Below are 21,036 nucleotides of genomic sequence, written 5' to 3'. Positions count from 1 at the left end.
TCCAGAGGACAGCCCTAAAGCTAATTGGAGGGCAGAATTTAGCTGAATATTTGGCAAAGAGAACAAAGAGCCGTTCCAGTGTCAATCCAGTTTTCAGGGCTAACGGCTCTTCCTGGCTGAAGCTCCTCAAGGTAAAACATTTGCAGATCAGCCTGAAAAATAAGAGGTAACCAAATCGAAGCCCAGCTGGGGTGACAGGATCCGGCTGAGTTTGGCTGATCTTGGACATCTAAGCAGGGTTTATCTGTACCTGATGTTGGGGAAGGTCAGTTGCGGGGCTTTGCTTGCGGGTAACCTCAGATCGCAGGGCACCTGGTGAAAGATCTCCAAGGAGGAACTCAGAGCCAAGCTGTGTAAGCCTTGCAGGGCTGAGTTCCCATCAGCGGATCCAACCACCAAGCCCACCCTGGGTGTTCTGTTGGGGAGGGACACCAGACGGCCAACCTACCAAGGAAGGCCCTCTTGGCAGTCCCTCTTCCTCTGCCTAGTTTAGCTGGCATGCCACACGTCCATCTCCTTGACCTCTAGACCGTGGGGTTTCCAAGGAGTCCTTCCAACAATCCCAGATGCTCATGAGCAGCTCGAAGCCAAGATGGAAAGAACTCCAACGCTTTCCAGACCAGGAGGACCAGCTCAAAGACCTGCAGCCTTACGAACAGCCTCTCTGTGGGCCTCCCCATCTGGGTGGCAACTGGATGGAGGGGGTTCCTTGAAGGTTGGGCTAGACGAGCATTTTCAAAGGGGCTCACATATTTTCTGGAGTGGGATTTTTTCCGGTGGCAAAAACAACAAGGAGGCAGGGGGGAGAATGGAGAGCGTCGTGCAAATGCCTGGAGATGCGTTTTGTGGCTTCGCAACATTATGTGGCTGTTTGTTTTATTTTGATCATTTTGCTGTTTTGTTTGGGGGGGTGATAGCAGCCAATTTGTTTTCTTGCTATTTTTGAAGTGTTAACTCCCCCCAGAAGTTTAAACGCATATTGCTTCTTCACGGCTTTCTAGAAGAAAAGGGTGAGAAATTTGCTCATTTCCAAGAATTTACTACAGAATTTCTGGGGAGGGGCAGTGCCGGGGCACCCCAAAAACAGAACTGGGAGCTATAGAAAGCTCCAGGGTTTCCAGGTTTTCCTCGGGAGCCAATTCTCCGGAGCAAGCTGAGCTGCTAAAAGGCCCCTGGGGTGCAAGTAACCCAGCCCTGCTCCCACCCAGCAGCCGCCCACTTCGGGGGAACAAACCCAAGCAGAGTTTCTCCATCAACTGGGTCCCACATTCAGAACTGAGTGGATGTGGAACTGCCCCAAAGGCGGCATTACTATTTATTTGATGTATATCCTGCCATTCATTCGAGTCCACCAGGTAGGATACCTAGTGCTTGCTTCTCCCATTTTTTCCCACAACATCCCTGCAAAGTAGGTCGGGTCAAGAGAAAATGCAGGGAGTTTTCGTGGCTGATTTCCCCACTCCTAGTCCAGCATCTTCCCACTGCCCCACCCCAGCCACAATCTCCAAGGAAGTTAGCCTTCCTGCCTATCCATATATAAGCTTACAGGTTGTCCTCCTGTAGTGACTGCCTCCTTTAGTGACTGTTCGCAGTTATGACGGTGATGAAAAGTAACTTAGTGACCAATCCTTGCATTGATGACCTTTGCAGGTCTATAAAGCAAAGGAAAGCTGAAGGAAGGTTGCAAGCACAGTCATGGGTTCACTTAGTGACTGCTTTACCTAATGACCGAGCTGCTGGTCCCAATTGTGGTCGCTAAACGAGGAGTCCCTCTATATATCACTCTCTCCTCAGATTTTTCCCTACAACCAGCACCCTCTGAGCTCACTGGAATAGCTGATCAATGAAACTGGCAAAAAAACAAATCAATAGGCTAGCATTTATCTTATCTGTCCGGTTTGTGTCCTAGAGACTATTGATTTGATATTTCCCCCCTTTTTGCTCAGGAACTTGAGGCATCACACGTAGTGCTCGCTGCCCTCATTTTATCCCTACAACAACCCTGTGCGGTAAGTTGGGCTCCAAGAGAGTAACTGACCCCCAGGGAGACCAGAACGTGGGTCTCCCCACTCCCAGGCCAGCGCCTTCACCCCTGGATCATCCTGACTCTGGGGCTGGCCCAAAGTCACTTAGGATTAGAACCCGGATCTCCCCGATGCCAGTCCAGCGCCTAAGCGTTAAATGAAACCCATCTAATGGGGGAATTCTGGGAGTTGAAGTCCACCTATCTTAGTTGCCAAGGTTGAGAAACGCTGCACAATCCGAGGTTTCTTGCCCCATCCTGTCCTTTTGCGACCTTCCCGGCGGGATATAGCAGCGTCCGTCCCATGCAGATTAGCAGCCCGGCGTGAACTTTTGCACCCCACGGGCTCTTCCCCACTGGCTTGGCTCTTTCCCAACACCCTCCTGGCAGGGGCCCCCAAGCCCCCAGGAGAGCCCGGCTGTCCTTAGCAGACCTTGCCCTGCAGGGGAGCTGCAGTTCGCACGGCTGCCCGCCCAGGAAGAAACCCCTTGTTTGCAAAATGCCAGGCACGACGACTTCTGCAGCGGATCTCTTGGCTCAGAAGCCGAGGCCCAAAATAAGCCTGGCGGGGCAGAGCGGAGGGTCCCTTGAGCGGGGCCAGGCTGGGAAAGAATGGCTGCCTGTCATCATCCTCATGGAAAGGGGGTGGAGGGGGGCATCATGACCTTTCCGGCGCTCGGTCGCTAGCCCGGCACCTCGGGGCTGCTGCGGAGGGGCAGAACGCTGCCTGGAGACCCCTCCTGCCCAGGGGCGGCATCTCAGAGGGGACCACACGTCCTTTGCCGACCACCCCAGCACACCGGTGTGGCAGGCAAAGCCCGGCCCAGCCAGAGCTCATCCCAGGCGGCTGCCAGCTCCAGCCTGAGAAGCAAGTTACCCGCCTGCTTTTCTTGCTCTTGTGTGGGGTGTTGGGTTCATGCCCAGGATCTGGACTAGGAGCACCCCAGATGAGCAGCCGGAGGAGAGATGCCCTGGCAGGGCAGCAAAACCTGGCTGGGCACAGGACAAGCAGGATGGAGCCCCTGTGCTCTGGGGGTGCCTTCCAGAAGGCCCGGAGCAGCCCTGGGCGTGCCCGAAGGAGGGGAGCCCCTTGTGGCAACGGTGGCATTGGTGAACCTGGCCAGCCACCTTCCCCCAGATGCCACCCAGGGGCTGTGCTCACCTCATGCGCTTGCAAGATTAAGCCAATGCTTGAAGTGCCACAATGAAGTCAACAGTGAACTCTCCAAACCATCTGGGTTGGCACAACGCACTCAGCCAGAAAAACATGCCAGGCAAGGTTAACCTGAGCCAAATTTAGAATATTGTCCAAACACAGCCACTGGCTTGAACGAGCTTCACCTTGTGGTGCAAAACGCAGCCCATCTGTTTCCTTAACAAGGAGAGGGGCCTTTCCTAGTTGTATCTGTTTATTGAACCAAATAAAACTGTTAAACATTTGCAGACACACACACGTCACGTGTGCATGCATCAGTCAGCACAGCTCACTAACACACTGCAACCATTCAGAAGCCTCGCGGAGGGCTACATGCATTGATTTTCCAAAACAGGAAAAAAAATAATAATTAGCTCATCTTGGAACAGCACGCAATACAATTCATCGGGCCCTGAGACACAGAGACTCCTTTAACTGAACCGTAAACTGGAGTTACACATTATGCAGAACCATGGTTTTATTATGGTTTATTAAAGAAATCCCCGTTGACTGGGTCCACACCTCATGCAAAGTCCGTTCGCTTAATTGTGGTTTACTGAGAAAGCCACAGCTGGCGATGTCTCAATACAGCCTATGCGGTGCATTGACCTTCACTCCACACTCACCAAAGTTTAGAGACTTCACCTGTTTCTTTTACGGAACTCTATAAAATTGCCAGCGATGCGAGTCTCGGGTTTATCGAAATGCAGCCTTTTGGTAAATAGAAGCTTGATAAAATCAACATGGTTGTAGGATTTTCCCTTACAGAGCAAGGCGTGGAAATGAGTGAAAAAAGAGAAATGGAAAATCTGAAGTTCCTGGTACGCACTGAGCCCGCTTTTGCCGTCCTGCGATGGCGGGTTATTCCAAAGGGTGCCCCAGTCCCTGGCGAGAACCTTCTGACATATTTTTCCAGCCAGCTGAGAAAACAGCAAAGGTTCAGGGGTTGTGGTCAGCCACATAGCAGCGAGTTAACACCCTGGCCCGATGCTCTGCGCCTCATTAGCCTTAATCGGACAGATCCCGACGACAGCTGGAAACAACGGTGAAGGGCTATTGTCTAATTAGCAGGGGCTTTCCAAGGGCCAAAGCAACGGAGCCCGGTTGCAATGCCAAACTTAACGTTTTGTTTTTAGTACCCGTACACAAAAAAGCAGCAACTCAGTGTTGCTCAACCTTGGCAGCTTTCAGAGGTGTGGACTTAAACTCCCAGAATTCCCCAGCCAGCAAAGCTGGCTGGGGAATTCTGGGAATTGAAGTCCGCACCTCTGAAAGCCGCCAAGGTTGAGCAACAGTGCAGCAACTTGGCAGCCACGAGACAGAAGGAGCAAAGTGAAACGATGCTTTTGCTCTGCAAGGGGGGTGGTGAAGGCCTCTCCCTCCCTCTGTGTGTGTGTGTGTGTACCAGACCCAGTCGAGCCTCCAGGACAAAGCACTCTGTACCTTAAGCGAAGACCTCTGTCCCTTAAGCAAAGGGCTGGAGATGGCATTCCCCCTCTGCCTGTTGAAAAGATCATCCGGGGCCCAACCCCGAAAAGCTCACTCTTTGGGAAGCAGGGAAACGAAGCCAGCCGTAGAGCGCCCTGTCCTGGGAGAGCTGGCCCGGCGTCAAGCATGCCCGTTCCCCTGGCTACGCTGCCGTCACAGCCCGCAGCAGGGCACCCTTTAACCTTTCTGCTCTTTCCATGGGGCTGAGAAAGCTGGCTGGGCAGCCAGACCTCATCCCCTTCTCAGGGAAACCTGATCCCTCTGCTAAATCCGGCCGCGCTGTGAGGCGGCTGGGTGGGACACGCGCCACGGGAGACGTGACCCTTACCTGAAGCCCAGCCGCTGCTGCGCTGTGACTCCAGCGCCTTGCCCGGACGGGCAGGATGCGGTTCCCATCGGCGCGGGGGGCTTCCCCGGCCAAGGAGAGCGGTGGGGACCGTCTGGACGATTCAAGGAGGTGCAAGAACGCGTTGGCCACCCTCCTGCCGATCAACAATGCTTTAGTGCCCTCTCGGCACACTAAAAAAAGAAACTTTCTCCACGCCAGCACATTATGACTCTAGAGCATCTCGGGTCTTTCGCTGCACACATTCCGGCCCAGTGTTTTTCCTTTCTATACCCTGGAATGCATACAAACTCTGGCTTTGGCATCAGGCAGCCTTGTCATGCGGATCCAGGGCGAAGCCAAGGGGCGCGAAAAGCAGCAGCGTGGAGAACCAGGGCGCTGGCTTTCCAACGTTTTTCCTAAGGGGAGGGCTTGGAGGCTGGGTCTAGGACTAGGGAGAACCAGGTTCAAGGGCCCCGGCCAGTGGCTCCTAGGAAGGCAATGGTAGTAGAGGGAAAAATGGAGGAGGGACCGTGCCCTGAGCTGTATCAAAGTGGGGACGCCAATTGTACAAATAGAAAAGGGAACTGCCTATTTAAAAGTTATTTGTAGACACGCTGGGCTGTGGACGAGATGAGTTTGTGGGAACTTAAGCTGAGAAGGCCCCAAGTTCTAGCTAACCGTCTGTCTCCAGACCCAGGCTATCTCTGAATGCCAAGGAGCCAAGATGAAGGGTGCTGCTGGGCTGAGGGTTTCCGGCTTTTGGCTTGTCCAGACTCTCTTCTCACATCCTCACGGTCACCTCTACTGAGCATCAGGTCTGGCCATCTGTTTGTGGCTGTTCCTGAGCAGCCCGAGTCTGATGCCTGAACCTAAATCACTGGCCCAGGGTTACCCTTGCCCAGCCTGCAGCGGGCAGAGGTTTTCAGTCAGAGCCAGCTGGATGCCCCCTTAACGAGAGTCAAAACTCAACATATGCATCCTGGAGGTTCTTGCAAGGCAAGGTTGATCACAAGGGCAGGTTTAGTTCTAACTGGCATAAAGTAAGCAAAAACTTTTGGGTTTGGAAGACACAGCTTGCCATGAAGAGGCAGGGAGTCCTAAACCACACGGCATCCAAAAGTCCTCCCGCATACGAGGGCTGAAGGAGGCTTGGAATAAACTGGGGTTTGCGACTGAATGGAGCACTGAGACAGTTCAAAGGAGGCAGGAGGGGGGCCTGGGCTCACCCTGGGACCTGCCAAGGAACCCCCGAAGCACAAGCGTTGCTCTGATCGGCTCCAGGAGAGGAGGGTGGAACCGGAAGAGTAAAACCTCCTTCACGTTTAATGGGACTTCCGCTGATTCTGTGGATTTCTTCAGCATCAGTGCAGAAGTGGTTTGCCACTGTCTTTTCCCGGAATATTTATTTATTTAATAGAGCACAACTCTGGGCAGCTGGCAAAAATGAGAGAACTGCACACCCTAAAAAATGGAACGAAAAGCAAGAAGAAAACCGGTGCCTCAGTCACCTCCTAGGATGCTCCAGCAGCCAGCTAGAGGCTCCCATCCCTCTGCCCCAGCGCCTGGGCAAAGAGCCAGGCCTGGGAGGCTAGAAGGGTGGGGACCTGCCAGATCACCGGGGGAGGGGGTTCCGCAAGGGAGGGGCAGCTGTGCAACGCCATGCTTCCGAGGTCCCACTAGGTGCAACGCTGTAGGGAAGGAATCCGGACCCCACGGGCCTGGGGGGACAGGCAGATGCCCTCAGGGAGAGGGGGCCCTGCAGATTACCTGGTCTTGTGCCACGTAGGGCTCTAAAGGTATTAACCAACACCTTGAATTGCACCTGGAAGTAAACGGGGGCCAGTGCAGCTTGCGCAACAGAGGTGTAATGTGGGCAAACCTAGGGGCATCCAACACTGTGTGCACTGCTAGCTTTCGGACCAGTTGTAGCTTCCAGTTGGTCTTCAAATATCTTCCCAACTTCCCAGTTAGTATGAAGCCCTGGGATTTACTAATGACCTCCCATATGGGTATAAGTTGCTGCTACTTAGATTTTCATTTAAATATAAGGAAAAACTTCCTGAGGTTAAGAACGTTGATGGTGGAACGATCTGCCTATGAGGCATCTCTGGAGGTTTTAAGAAGAGGTGGTCAGCCCCCCCCAAGGATGGTTTAGCTGGTTTCCTGCCCACTGCAGCGGGTTGGACTAGATGACCCTTGGGATCCTTTCCACCTCCACAATCCTACGACTGTGATTATCCACAGATCCAACTCTGCTCAGCTTTCCTGAGATCAGCCCACTTTGGCACACGCGTTGCCAAGAAAACCGCTGGGCCGTGCCCCTGGGGTCACCAGGAGATGAGCTCGATTCAAAGGGGTGGAATGCAAGACGGCAACATTAATCGGACTGCGGCCGGTGGGGAGGAGCACCCAGACCCGTGGGCTCAGAAACAGATCCAGAGTTTGCCCCACCCAGCAAGGGCGTGCTTCTGTTGCAGCTGCCAAAAGGAAAGAGCAGCTTCTAGGGTCCCTCCCCGCCCCTCAGACTCAGTCTACGCACTCCAGCCAGAGAAAGACAGCACGCAGTCGGAAAGCGTTTCAACTTCACAACACTGCACAGGTTTATTTAAAACACGGCCCCTAGCCAGCAACGAAGACACAGATGTCCAGCCAGGAAACCGGGACTCACAAAAACCAGGAGTTCTTTACTTGGCCATTCACAGCCAAGAGGCTATTTACAAAGCAGGGCGGGTGGGGGCACCTGATACGTTTTTAGGGTTAGGTTTCATACCCAGGACACAGGGAAATAACAGCTGGGCCTCCCGAAGGGCCGAGAGAAAGGTTTCCAGAAGTAGTGTCTCATTTTGCTCGTGTATACAATTGTTTATTGGCGTACTTAAATACAAAAAGAGGCTCATCCCAAAGGAGCGAGCCTAGTAAAAATGTGCCCCAAAGAGCCTCGGGCCTGAGCCACAAGTTCAGAAAAGTTTGCGTCTGGACTAGCTAAGTGAAAAACGACCCAGGCCGGGGAGGGGGAGGCTTCCCCCTGCCCCTTTCGCAACCAGACGGGCGCGGGATCATCTGACATCAACGCTGAAACCTGTCGGAGAAGTTGGGAGATCTTGGAACGGTCAGAGGCTGGTCGCTGGGCTTGACCTCCACGTTCTGGTACTTGCGGATGGGGTTGGCCTTGTGCACCTGCAGTGAGAAAGGAGGAGAGCTCTGGTGGCCGTGATTCCCCAGCAGAAGGCCCTGCCTGCCCTAGAGAGACGTGCTTGCTGAAGACACCGTCTAAGGTGGGGTTTCTCAACCTTGGTAACTTTAAGAGGGGTGGACTTCAACTCCCAGAATTCCCCAGCCAGAGTTGAAGTCCATAGATGCCGGCTAGGGGATTCTGGGCATTGAAATCCACCTCTCTTAAAGCTGCCAAGTTTGAGCAACGCTGCCCTGTGGTATCACATCTTCTGCCTCAAAAGCAGCTTCCGATTCAGCCCAGCATCTCCCACCAAGGCATCTCTAGAGAAGATTGTGAAAGTCCATGGCTACTGCAAAACTAAACAAACCAGGCTAGCGAAGTCCAGATCAGCTGCACAGAAAGGGAGGGACGCTTCAGGCCCTTCTGGTTTTTACAGTAAGGCCGTAGCACCTGGGCAGACAAGCTCCCACCCCCAATTCAGAGGGAGCCCGTCATGCCCAAGTTACGATCCACACCAAGCCGAACAAGCACAAGCTTGGGGTCACATAGGAAGGAAGACTATCCCTAGACACTTCAACTTCTGCAACGCAGAAAAGGGGGTTGCCAAGGGAGAAGTTGGAACAATTAGAGAAAGAAAATGTGTTCCTTCTCCCCAGCAGTCTCAGAATTAACCAACTACAATTCCCAGGAATCTGAAGAAGTCCAGGAATAACTGCAGTCAAGGGAAATTTGTTTCAGAAAGCCATTAGCTCTGAAGGGGACAGGTAAAAATGTTTAATTAGAAATACCGCTTAAGATGGATTTTGATTTTGTGTGCTTAAGTCCAAAATTCCTTCTGTACGAGCTCAGTAATTGTGTTTTATGCACCTTGGAACCTCTTTATAGCAGAATTGCTTCTAAATTAGGGGCAGACCAGCATCACCTTGTGGTCTGTTCACAAAAATATAAAGGAAAATACATTTTTTCTAAGTGAGGTTCTTTTGAGTCATTAGCTATGATTTGAACAGCTCTGTGATTTTCATTGCCTTTGCCACCAAATGTTTTTCATGTGACTACTTAAAAGTGAAAAACAGATGTTTATGTTCTCTATTTTCCTTTTGTTCAATAAAGTTTGATTTTATTGATCTCTTCTGAGATCGGTCTGGCTCCCCAAAAGGATATAAAGTTAAAAGGCTATAAAGTTACTGTTTTTTTTTCTTTTGAATTTGCCAGAAAAGGAACACAGAGGGCGGGTGCCGTATCTCTGTAATGTGCTTGGGTTAGGAGGAGGGGTCAGGTCACCCTTCTGGTAGTTAGTGGGTGGCAACAGCAACGACCAAGCGGCTCCCCCAAGGGCAGGACCAGGGATGAAGTCCCAGGAGGTTTCTGAGACAGGAAGGTTCAAAGGCTCAGCCCTTCCGCTGCAAAGGCACAGATCCATTTACCAGCTCTTCGCGAAGCTTCGCCATCTCGTCCTTCGCCCGCTCCTCCTCGACACGCCGCGCTGCCTCTTGCAGGCGTGCCTTCTCAGCTTCCAGCTCTGCCAGCCTCTTCTCAAACTCCTGCCGTTCCCGGGCCCGCCGCTCGGTAGCTAGCTCAAAGTTTTCAGGTGCTGCAGAACCAGAAAGGACTTGCTTTGAGTGGAGAAACGAGGCAACAAAGATGGGAACCGTCCCCAGAACTAACTCGGAAAGCTAGCCGGTGAAAAACTCTCCTTCTGCTTTTTTTTCTCAAGTCAGAAACTGGTAACATTTTCCATTCAAACTCTATCAGCTGCACGAGGTAACCTAAGAACAGGCCTGTGAGTTCAGGCCCAAAGAACGCCGGTTCTCAAGTAGCCGCTGGGATTTCATGGGCCCAATTAGCGTTTGGTACGGAACAGCTCTGAGGTGGTGTCCTTCCTGGAAGCCGTACATGGAAGATGGTTGCTGCTAACCCCCTTCCCCAAAAAGGACACCAATTAAAAGCACAATGAGGAAGTCCTAATGCCAAGGAGTTTATTTGTCCTAGTCCTGTAGGAATGCAAACCTCCCTCCTCGAGGCATCGGACCAGCACATAATTTAGTTGTGCATGGGTACGCAAGTGGAGAAAACGGGAAAGCTTAGATCAGTGTTTCTCAACCTTGGCAGCTCGAAGATGGGTGGACTTCAACTCCCTGCTGGCTGGGGAATTCTGGGAGTTGAAGTCCACCCATCTTCGAGCTGCCAAGGTTGAGAAACACTGGCTTAGATTATTACTGTACAAAGGGATTAGGCCTTCCAGACAAGACATGTGGAATTCGTAAAAACCACATACCTTCATGCACATGGAGGCTGAAAACAGAACCATTTGCTTGTCTCTTTCATTAGTAAACTTTCAGATATAAATATTGTTTACTGAATTTATCCCAAATTTGAATGGTTGAGAGTCTGAGCTGCCTGCCTGGCAGAAAAGACGCAGCTGGATTGCTCCCAGCACATCCCCTTTGGCTTTACTTCGCACCAGGTAGCAAAGGGGCTTACCTCAGGGGCGAGGCTTGGAAAAAGCAGCAACAAGTCAACTTTTGGGGGGAGTAAAAGAGAGGGAGGGGTGGGTTTGCAAAAGAGTGCCCATGAAGGTGCCTGGAGAAGAGACTCTGCTCCACAAGGAGATCTCGTGCCAGGCAACATCAGGGGGATCACTCCTGAGGAGACCTCACCTGAAAGAAGCTTGCTGTCCTTCTTGGGCACGAAAGGTTCCTGGTGCAGCACGTTGCTGGACTGGGCCTTGAACAAGGTGGCCTCTTTCTGCCGCTTCATCTCTTCCTTCAGCTGGGTGGGAGAGATGGTTGTGTAGTTGTGTGGTTAGGGGAGTGTGTAGGTGTGTGGTTAGGGGAATCAAAGGGGACATCCAATCACAGAAAAGTAGTGTGATCCAGCTAGTAGCCAGCACATCTCCAGAGATCTCAGCACACCGAGAGCAGCTTCAGATTTGGGCTTGATTTTGGAAGGACTGGGTGCCGATGGTCAACTCTGCCGAACCGGCAAAGGGCCTGTTTATTCAATGGGTAGTACAACGGCACTAAGCCCAACTGCAGCTTGCTTTGGCTGAGTGGGAAATGCAAACCACTCAGGCCCCTGAACGATTTGGGTTGGCGCCTGAACACAACACCCTTGACCAGGTTCGGGCGACGAACACTTCAGGGCTGTTCTGGAGCCATACTCTCACAAGGGGCATCTGAGCCAGCCTTTTCTATGTCCTGAAAGCCGTTTGACAGGAAGCCCTGACTCCTGACTCAGGTCTCACGGGCCCTGGAGTACAGCTGTCACATTTCTGCAAATCCATTTCCTAGTGACTGCAAGATGGGCTTCGGGAGGAGGTGGGCTTCTGAACTGGACATAATGTGTGCATACACTTAATGCTTTCCCCAAGGCTAGTCATCTATCCACCTTCTCCTTGCCCGCCTCTAAGGAAAAAGGCCCGCTCACATCTTTACTCCTCAGGGATGAGCAATTTTGGTCAGAAAAGAGAACCGAAAACAGCCTCACCGTCACCTGATCACCATGTTCCCAAGTTTCGAGGGCTGCTTCTGAGCTTCCACCCAAAGCCATGGCCCGGGGGCAATACCCAGCCCCGGAGCCTTCTTGTCTGCGGGCAAAAACGACACCCAGGACCTCCACCACTGCGTCTTACCTGCTGCTGCCACATCTCCTGCCGGAGAGCTCCACGCGCATCGATCGCCAGCTGGAAGGGCTCTGGCTTGGTGGCGCTCTTCACCTTCTTCTCTGGCAGGCTGATGTGGTCAAACTGAGGCAGGGGGTGGGCTTTGAACTTGGGCACCTTTAGACAGGAAATGCAGCAGAGAAAGATTTAGCAACGCTGCTGGCCACTGTGAGGCTGTTGCTTCTGAAGTGCTTTTACTTTGATCACAAGTTGTGATAAGTGAAACGGGACTAAGATATGGGACGATTATTCCCTTGTCCCCAGGGGCCAGGAGATGGATAATCAGCCAGACTTGGCAACATGATTTGGGGTGGCTTTCAGCTCTCCCTTCCCCTATGCAGAACCACCTTCTGAACTGCCAGCCATTGCTGCCCAGTTAACCCAGGACTCCCAAGGCAGCAAGAGTAGCCAGAGGGGCAAATCAGTGCTCTTAGAATCATCTCTGGGAACAAGAAGAGCTCATAAGGCCCACAGGGACCAGGGATGGAGAACTGGAGGGGTGCCCCAGAATGGGGCCACACCCCGCCATCTCAGACCACTGCCCATACAGAGGGTGGCTGATAGGACGGAGTCCATCAACACATGACAGGTGAGAGATTTCCATCCCCTCGGCTTAGTGTGGGAGCTCTCTGGGGAATCTAAGAACCTTGGGCGCTGCAGCAGTTTAGAACAGCCCACTTGGCATCAGAGACAGAAGCAAGCGCCTCCTCTGATTAGCGAGGTCACGGGCAGGTAACGCAAGCCATGATGACGTCATGAGCGTCATGACATCTTCATGGCTTCTACCACCTGCCTACGAGCAGGGCTGAGCATGAGAGTCAGGACAGCGCCATGTCTCAATTTAATCCCAGCACAGCTGGGAAGAGAATCATTGTTTTGTTACATCCGGACAACGGGCAAACAGAGACACTGAAGATTCTTGAGGCTGGCATGTCCTTTTAAAGAAGGCGGTGGTGGGACAAGATGGGAACAGAGTCAACAAAGCAGCGCATTGAAGTGTGACAAAGATTTACAATGCAATCGCTATTTGGTACACGCAAACAGCGAGGAAGAACAGATTCAACCTGGGCTGATAATGGGAACTCACTCTGAGAGGCTTCGCATTCAGACTGGCACTCACTTATCTCCTGACATTTTGAGAACCAGCACGAGGAGCCGAAGAGCCAAGAGGTCTCTGCACAAGTGTTGAAAGAGCTACAGGAAATGCAGGTGGCGGGGCCAAGTGAAGGGAGCCTCCTTCGAGAATCCCAGCCAGCTATCAGTGCAAATAGTCAGAGTGTTTTTGTAGCCCAGGAGAAAACAGGCATCCTTCACTGTAAGCGTGCTAGAATCCAGCTTCTCTTTAGGGCAGCTGGTGAAAGGGAGCCTGGGCTAAATGTTAATAAAGGTTATGCTGTAATGTTTTCCCCCGATTCTGTCTGATCTCTACGGTTGCTGTTTCAGGTAAATGTGCCTTTCTTACTGCTTTCACCTTAAGATGTTTATACTGCTTTTTAAACATTGCCAAATTACCCTGAAGGAGAAAATTGTTTTCACAGCACGCCCACATGATACCACTCCTACATGAGCTCCACTGGCTACCAGTGGGCTTTTGGGTGCAACTCAGGGTGCTGGTTGTCAGCCTTCCGCGCAGGACTGCTCTCCCCAGTGGTTTCAGCCCAGCCCAGGAGATCAGGCAGAGTGGGCACGCTTCAGGTCTCTTCAAAGAGGCAATGTCACCGGGTGGGGCCTAGGAAGTGGGCCTTCTCTGTTATGGCACTTATCCTGTGAAACCACCTACCCCTTGGAATACTGACAGCCCGATTCTATTGGCCTTTCACAAGGATGTGAAGACCTGGCTCTTCCCCAGGCATCGGGGGCGGGACATTAGTTTGGGAGCTCTAGCACAGGTGTGTGTATCCAGTGGTGTGTGCTTTATTGTAATGGGCTGTAGGAATGACCCTGAGGAACAGGAGGAAGAGCCATAACCAAGACAACGGTCAGGTAAGAGAAATCTGAGCCCAGAGCAGGAGTGTAATTTGAGAAAGCGTCTCAGATTCGACCCTCCCTAGTTCACATGAAGATAAAAGGGGGGGGGGCGCATTCAGGCTTGCAAGATTCTGTTACTGTAACCGTACAATAAAAGTAGTATTAGCATTCATAACTTTGGTTTCCTAGTCTGGTCTCTCTTGAAAGGCTGACGTTTATGGAGCCTCGATAGAGTTTAGCTGGTTTTTGCTTTAATGTAATTGTGTTTTTATTTGTTCGCCACCCAGAGTTTCTTGAATAGACAGGTGGCCGTATAAATTAGATGAATGGATAAATAAATACCAGCGCCCCCCCCCCCGGAAGAACAACTTTAATTTGCAGTTACCTCCTCCTTCTGCAACTCTTCAATTTTCTTCTCTTTCTGGAGCAGCCTCTCCTTGTCCCGGGCGTCAAAAGAGAAAGGGCACGTTTCCACCTGCCTGGGCTCGGCAGCCTTTGGCCTGAAGGGCACCCCAAAGTGTGGCATCAGCTTGGCTTTAATCACGGGGGCCGCTTCCTCGACCTACAAGAGACACCAGCATCAGCACCTTGCAAGGAAAATGGGAGAATCGGAGCCACCTTTTCTGCAGCCCGCGATGTGGACCGTTTCTCCTTGAGGAGACCCAGGGACAGAGCCTTGGGAGGGCTCATTCTGGCACTGGCACCAGTCCCAGTACTGGTCCAGGGAGACTGCCTCAAGTCCCTCAGCCCAGGGAAAGCAGCCAGTGCTTCAGAACAGCCTGAGGGGAGGAACCAGCTGCTCAGCCGAGGGGTAGAGATACCCCGGCGCCAAGCCGCAGGGCAAGACAGAGACCTTTTCTTTCTGCTCCTCTCTCAGCAGGGCACCAACTCGGTTCTTCAGGGCAAAGGCTGGTGACTTGGGAACTGTGATGGGCAGCTGCTTCTTCTCTGGAACGCCCTGGGGGAGAGGAAGGGTAGAGAGCCACAGGAAGGCTGCCTGGTCATGCAGGAAGATGGAGAAGACACTCCCACGGCACCCGCGACTGCAAGCAAATTCCCCCTCAAAACTCCTTGCTGGAGACAGGCTGTGCTACCAGTGGCCATCTCAGCACAAAAGGAGATCTCATTTTGCAGACCAGCACTGACTACCCCCACAACCTAGGTCTTCATCAGGAGAATATTCTGTCCTTATTGGAGCAGGATCACTCTGCAATGGCTCTCTCCCCATTCTGTCTGGCCTGGGCCTCTTCAATGAAACCCTTGTGCCCAGAAATCTTTTGAGGATGGGCGTTCAGGGCTTGCAAGGGCACTGGTCACATCTGCTCAGTGTCAGCGCTCCCTAAAGCCACCCCGTCCTTCTCCTCTGCTCAGCACTGCAGGAAACATGGGGAGGGGAGCCGAAACACGAGAAGAGCCGTTATACAAGTGACATGGAAATAAGCTGGGCAACAAGCAAAGAGTGAGAGAGACTGGTTGAAAGGCCATATTTGGAGAAGAGCAGCAAATAGCAGGTGGATGTTGAGCTGGCAGTGATGGGCCCAAAAAGGGACATTGGTGGAAGGCTCACTTAAAATCATGATCATATGAAGGGCAGCTTGGAGACAAATGCCACGCCTTCGCAAGGAAAGGGATCAAAAATAAAATTTTTAGCATCCTACATGTCTTTCTGGAAATCTGTGGGATGCCCACACTTTGCCAGCTCTAACTGCTGCCCCTCCAAGAGCTGTATACTGCCTTTGGCCCTTCTGGCCTGGAATTATGGGAGGTGGAGTCGGACCACAAAACATCTGTAGGCCATCAGGCTGGGGAAGGCCCTACTAAAACTGGATCATAAGTTGTCTTACATAAGCAACATAATCAAAAGGAAGCCTTTGATAAAACAGACCACAGGCAAGAAGCAAGACACCACATTACAACACAGCAGGATGTAGGAACCAACTATGCCATTGTGGTTCATTGAACAACTCATGGTTGAAGCACACAATGGCTTAGCACAACACATGTTAAGCAATTCCCAGAGTTCAGCAATGGGATTATTACAAGATTATGAAGCCTACTTATTTATTCTTCATCTACCCAGAGAACTCAGTTATTGGGTGGATTACTAGGTTATTGAGATCAGCAAATACAACAAAAACAATAAAATACAACAATGAAATGCAGAAGTATCTAACAAAAGCTATTATCTCACTATCTGCAAGCATTAAATCAGCAGACACCTCAAATGAAACCTTGTAAGAAGAGGTGAACCCAACAACAATTACCACTACATCTTCCAGAATCTTGCTTGGACATGGCCTTGAATGGAATTCAAAGTGCTCCTCCTCTTCCTGTGGCTTCTTGTTCTCCCGCTCCTGGATCCGCTTCTCAATTTCCAGGTTGAAGCCAATTGGCTTGGTGAGCTCTTTCACCTGGGCCTTCTTGGGCAGGATGGGCCCTCCTTCCAAAATGCGGTGGTTGAGTTCTTGAGCTTTGAACTTGTACCTGTTGGGCAGTGGAGCAGACGGTGAGGTTCTCCAGAACAAAGTAAGGTGATCTGTGACTCAGGGGACTGAACTCGGGAATCCAGCCGATTAGCTGACAGTAAATTATTCCACTTCAAAGGTTAGCAGAGAGCCTCCAAGTGTTGCTCGAGCCAAGCCTACTACAGCTTGATGGACAGCTCAGATTGGCAAAAAAAGCTAGGATAACCCCAGAAGAATCTTTTTCCCTACTAACAGAGAAGCACAGACAGGACAAGGTTCTACTTCCTCCAGCTAAGGCTGGGCTAGGCAACTTCCTTAGAGCCATTTGATAGGAGTGGTCAAAGCTGCCATCTTCACAGCATCAGAACATTGCTTAATCTTTCAGGGACTGAACCTGTTTCCATCTATTCTGTCCAGTTTTGGAGGCCACACCTGAAACAAATCAGGGAGTTTGCCAAGGAATCAGTACTGGTGAAGGGGCTGATCTTCCATCATCACCACCATCACTGCCCCTGGCCTCCAAAATCAAGGAAGTCTGGTCACCTTTCTGGAGTCTCAGCCAGAATGGTGCACCATGAGTCTAATGTCCTAGCGTCTTCTACAGTGTCAGTCAATTCGTACCTCTGGCTGGTCCTGCCCATCTTCCAACCTATTAAGCAGAAGGGGCTTCTTGGTTAAGCCCAGTGTTCCTTTCCTATCTAGAAGCAGATGCAACAACCAGCCATGTTGGCTTGCAGGAGGATCTCAAAGCAATACCTGAAGTCATAGTATCCTTTAACCAACCCAATGAATTAGCAGTGATCAAGCATTCCAAGATGTTGAAAGGGTTTTGTGCCCTCCGGATTAAAGGAGCCTCTGAATACCATCTCTCTGTTATCCCATGTCTGGGATCAACAGATCAAAACAGAAGTCAGTCCCATGAGAGTCTGTACCAAGCGAGGGGTCCGCAGGGTGGGGACAAAAAAATGTAAGATGGCAGCCATGACGGTGCGATCTAAGCTCTGCCCACTTTTTAGTGCACGAGCTTAAGTCATGCCACTGTGGCCACCCTCTTGCCTTTTTTGACCCCACCCTGTGGATCCTCCTGGTACCCAGCTTCCAGCTCTTTGCCTCTCCAAGTCTTGCAACGCATTCATCCCAGAGTGTTGCCCTGCACAGCCACCCGCAACAGGACTTCTACTCCAATCGTTTCTGCCCGCCCAGTGCGTTCCAGCAGAGTGGGTGCACTCCAGGTCCCCTCCATTAAACATTGCCATCTTCCAGGACGTAGGAAGCCTGCCTTTTCTGTTGCGGCCTTCATCCTCTGTAACGGCATCCCACCAAGAGATAAGGACAGCACCCTCTTTCCTGGGGTTCCAAAAAGACTTGAAAACCTGGCTCTAGTCCCAGGCCTGGGGTTGATTGTTTAATGGCTCCTGTTTTGTGGGTTTTTGTGATGGAATGGAATTATGAAGGCCAGGCTCAGGGAGATAAACATTTTCTTAGCTCGCCGGAGGAGCGTGGGAGCTACAAGAGGATGAGACTGGCACCTCCCTGAGGAATTCACACTGTTGTGGCTGGCTGACTTGGGACCTGGGGTTTCAGTCTGGGAAGATTGATGTCAGGCCTAGCCCAAGGAACTCCAAGAGACAATGCAAATTCAGTTCAGCTATGTTTATTAGCTACAACCTCTAGCAAGAATCTTCCCAGACTGAAACCCCAGTTCCCAAAGTCCTCCAGCCACAACAGTGTGAATTCCTCAGGGAGGTGCCAGCCTCATCCTCTTGTAGCTCCCACGCTCCTCCGGCGAGCTAAGAAAATGTTTATCTCTCTGAGCTTGGCCTTCATAATTCCATTCCATCACAGTTTTATTAGCAGAGTATTTTAGTCTGGGCTGCCTGTTGATTTAATGTTTCTTGCTGTTTTTATGTTTCTTACATTTTGTTCACCGCCCAGAGTCCACTGGAGTTGGGCGGCCAATGAATTTCAATAAATTAATAAAAACTACTCACTGCTGAAGTTTTGCAACCTCCTCGTCTTCCAGCTCAACAGTGCTCTTGCAAGTCACAGGTCTCGAGCGGTTCTTGGTTTCAAGGCGGGGAGTTTTGGGGTTGGTCAGTCTGGGTTTTAAGGGCCTGCTTGGACCTGTGCCTACAAGGAGCAGAGAGAAAAGCAGAGCCTGAGAATATAATTTAAAACGTGGGGTGTAGCTAAGCGTGGTGAGTTTTACACATACAGAGAGAGAGAAAGGGGAAAAAACGGAAAAACAGTTTATTCAAAGAAAGGCTTGCACCTAAACCATGAGCCTGAATTTAAGATGCTGTTCCCGGGACAGAAGTAGACAGAAATGAATGAGAAAAGAGGTAAATCCCATCCAATTGCCCGTTCCAGCTGAAATAATGTCTGGAGGTTCTGCCAATTAACCACATCACTCTATTGTGTGATACTGCGTCGTATATGTGGGTTTCTCGGTCATGTAATCAATTCCCACCTGCAAAATAGCAAGCCTTTTCTTTCTTATGCACACCACACACCTATACATTCCCTCCTTCCTTCCAGAAGGAGCAGGAAAAAGGAAGACAAAACGTAGGCCGGGAACTGAGAAAGGGAGATATGAAATCTGAATGAAGGCAGGCAGAGGAAGCTGGACGGAGACGGAGTGAAAAGCCCTGGTGAGGGGGCTCAACCTCAGCAAAGGCTTTCCATCCTTTTCATCAGGGATGTCTGCACCCCTTCACTCTCATCCCCCCCATGGATTTGTTTCAAGCAGGCTTGAAGTACTCTCAATCAGGGTAAATCCCCTTCCCCACAATTCACAGCTGGTCTTTGGGAAAAAAACATGCATCTCCCCACGGTGTGAGGAGAGTAGCTGGACCCTTAGCGCCTTCCGTGAAGCAAATCCTCCTGTTCCCCATCAGACCTTTCAAGCAGCTCTGCCAACAAACCTAACCCATCGCAGCCATTTCGCCCCCGCCCCAAAAGAAAGGCAGCTGGGCTGGGCACGGGCTCAATGCTCAGAACAAACGCTTCCCAAACCACTCAGAGCCCTCATTCCCTTGGCCCTGATTGACTGAGTAAGCCGCAATTGGCCGGGCTCACGTAACACACGATGCCGAAGGCCCACAACGCAGCTCCCAGCCGGCAACGGGTCCACCCCGCCTTACCTTCCTCTTCCTTCCTGCTTCGCAGATGGTACCGCAGGGGAGTGCGTTTCTGAAAGCTTTCCACCTGCTGGGCCAGCGAGACATATTCCGTGGGGGGCTCATCCAGCTTCCGCTTGTTGCCGCAGGAGAGATTGAACGGCTTCGGGACTGTGGGTCCCTTTCCCACCCGGGACTGTAAAGGGACAGGTTTGCATCTGACTGACCGGTCGAGCTTCTTCCCACCGTAATCAGAACAGGCTTTCACCAGTTAAGCTTGGATTAGATGCTAAAACCCCCATTCTTCCACTTCGCTGCAAGTGAAATTTCACCCAGCTATAACTCTGGTGAGGGCCAAAAAGTTACGGGATGAAGGGATGAATCTATAAAAACCAGCCTCTTATTTAAGAATGCGTGCAATTTGGTACAACGTGACTGGAGGTTTTACAATTCTTCCTCCTCCTCCTCCTCTTTAACAGGGGGAAGGAACATGTATAAGACAGACCCGCCTTGACCCTTTTTTCCGTGCCAACACTTTCGTACCCTTTGTCGCCTTTGCTATTTGCAGCTGTTTCCACCTGGCACTAACCCACCAATCCTAGTTGAAGCTTCTCACCGGAGAAGGCGGGTGTCTCCTCAGGGCGGCTGCGAAATCCATCTCCTTATACTCTGGGCCTGGCTGACTTTCGCCGTGCTGCTTAATCCGCTCATCCGTGCAGAAGTGGAAATCTATCGGCTTGGTTACGTGGCTCGCGGTCTTCACAGGTTGCCCTGGAAGGGAGAAAGGGAGATTGGAGAATTAAGCAAGGCCGCAATTCAAACGCAAATGAGCAGGGATTGCCCTTCCATCAACGTATATTTGCTCTCTGGGGTACGGCCATGTCCCAGGACACCCAGCCAATCTCCCAGGAAGGAAAAACGGTGGAGAAGTTAGGAGTCGGAGAGCCACGGGGCTGCTGGAAAGGTGGAGAGGATGTGGCAGTTTTTCACACACAGATCTCTCCTCCACCTTGGCACGCACAAAGGCCTTTCTTTGGGGCAGCTGTTTATGCCTAGATGGGTAGGCTGAAGGGCAAAGACCTGGCAAGGAATGTCCATATAGTGTCTGGCATAGTCTAGTTCTGCGGTAAGCAAGCAGTCATGAGATGAGAGCCATCCAGAAACAGGGGAGGGGGTCACTTAGGTCAGAGAAAACATTTCCAGCAATCCGAGCATTTGAAATGCAGCAGACTGGCAACTGGTTCAGGATGAGCACCCTCTTAATTCCATCCCCAGATTACAGTTGAAGAAACATGACCGTGGCCCGTGCCATCAGCCACTTTAACCCCGAGAAGTTGCCCCCCCCAAGACATTTGGAAGCTTCAGTTGCTATCGTGGCACGACTGGCAGGCCTAGCAACTGGCCACGCACCAGGGAGAATCCATCTGCCAGCAGCCTAGGACAACTTCAGAGACCCTCCCGCTCTCTGCAGGGGGAAATGGGTTCTCTTTGCTACATGAAGATCCATTGGCCTTGCCTTCTGGAGCAAGCCAGAGGGGCAATCTTGTCTAGGGCACCATTGCTGGCTATGGAAGCTATGGGCAAGCAACCCCATCACGCATAGGAAAGTGGCAG

At 51.5% G+C, this 21,036-nt stretch overlaps 2 protein-coding genes across 4 annotated transcripts in view; both read right to left on the bottom strand.

The window, feature by feature from the left end:
- The window catches only part of MYLK2 (myosin light chain kinase 2), a 35,637-nt gene extending 30,317 nt beyond the window's left edge, over positions 1 to 5,320 (bottom strand). Inside the window, exon 1 of one of the 2 annotated variants that reach the window (XM_088153362.1) lies at positions 5,035 to 5,320. The gene's annotated coding sequence lies outside the window, so the exon portion shown is untranslated. Of the gene's footprint in view, positions 1 to 4,661; positions 4,804 to 5,034 lie in introns of those variants that run through there. The other variant, XM_088153364.1, reaches the window with a different exon arrangement.
- Positions 5,321 to 7,609: 2,289 nt separating this feature from the next.
- The window catches only part of TPX2 (TPX2 microtubule nucleation factor), a 30,434-nt gene continuing 17,007 nt past the window's right edge, over positions 7,610 to 21,036 (bottom strand). For both annotated transcript variants that reach the window (XM_088153581.1, XM_088153582.1), the window contains 10 exons: positions 20,039 to 20,193; positions 19,447 to 19,618; positions 18,295 to 18,433; positions 16,103 to 16,322; positions 14,692 to 14,796; positions 14,224 to 14,400; positions 11,841 to 11,987; positions 10,867 to 10,978; positions 9,634 to 9,800; positions 7,610 to 8,211 (listed from right to left, as the gene is read on the bottom strand). In XM_088153581.1, the coding sequence (XP_088009707.1) occupies positions 8,101 to 8,211; positions 9,634 to 9,800; positions 10,867 to 10,978; positions 11,841 to 11,987; positions 14,224 to 14,400; positions 14,692 to 14,796; positions 16,103 to 16,322; positions 18,295 to 18,433; positions 19,447 to 19,618; positions 20,039 to 20,193 (1,505 nt within the window). In that variant the 3' untranslated portion in view covers positions 7,610 to 8,100. The remainder of the gene's footprint in view (positions 8,212 to 9,633; positions 9,801 to 10,866; positions 10,979 to 11,840; positions 11,988 to 14,223; positions 14,401 to 14,691; positions 14,797 to 16,102; positions 16,323 to 18,294; positions 18,434 to 19,446; positions 19,619 to 20,038; positions 20,194 to 21,036) is intronic.

The sequence above is a fragment of the Python bivittatus genome, unplaced genomic scaffold, assembly GCF_059951505.1.
Source record: "Python bivittatus isolate LINGU-HERP-01145 unplaced genomic scaffold, Pbiv_v1 ctg000700_np1212, whole genome shotgun sequence".
NCBI classification, from domain to species: Eukaryota; Metazoa; Chordata; class Lepidosauria; order Squamata; family Pythonidae; genus Python; species Python bivittatus.
This window is presented reverse-complemented; position numbering and strand designations above follow the sequence as displayed.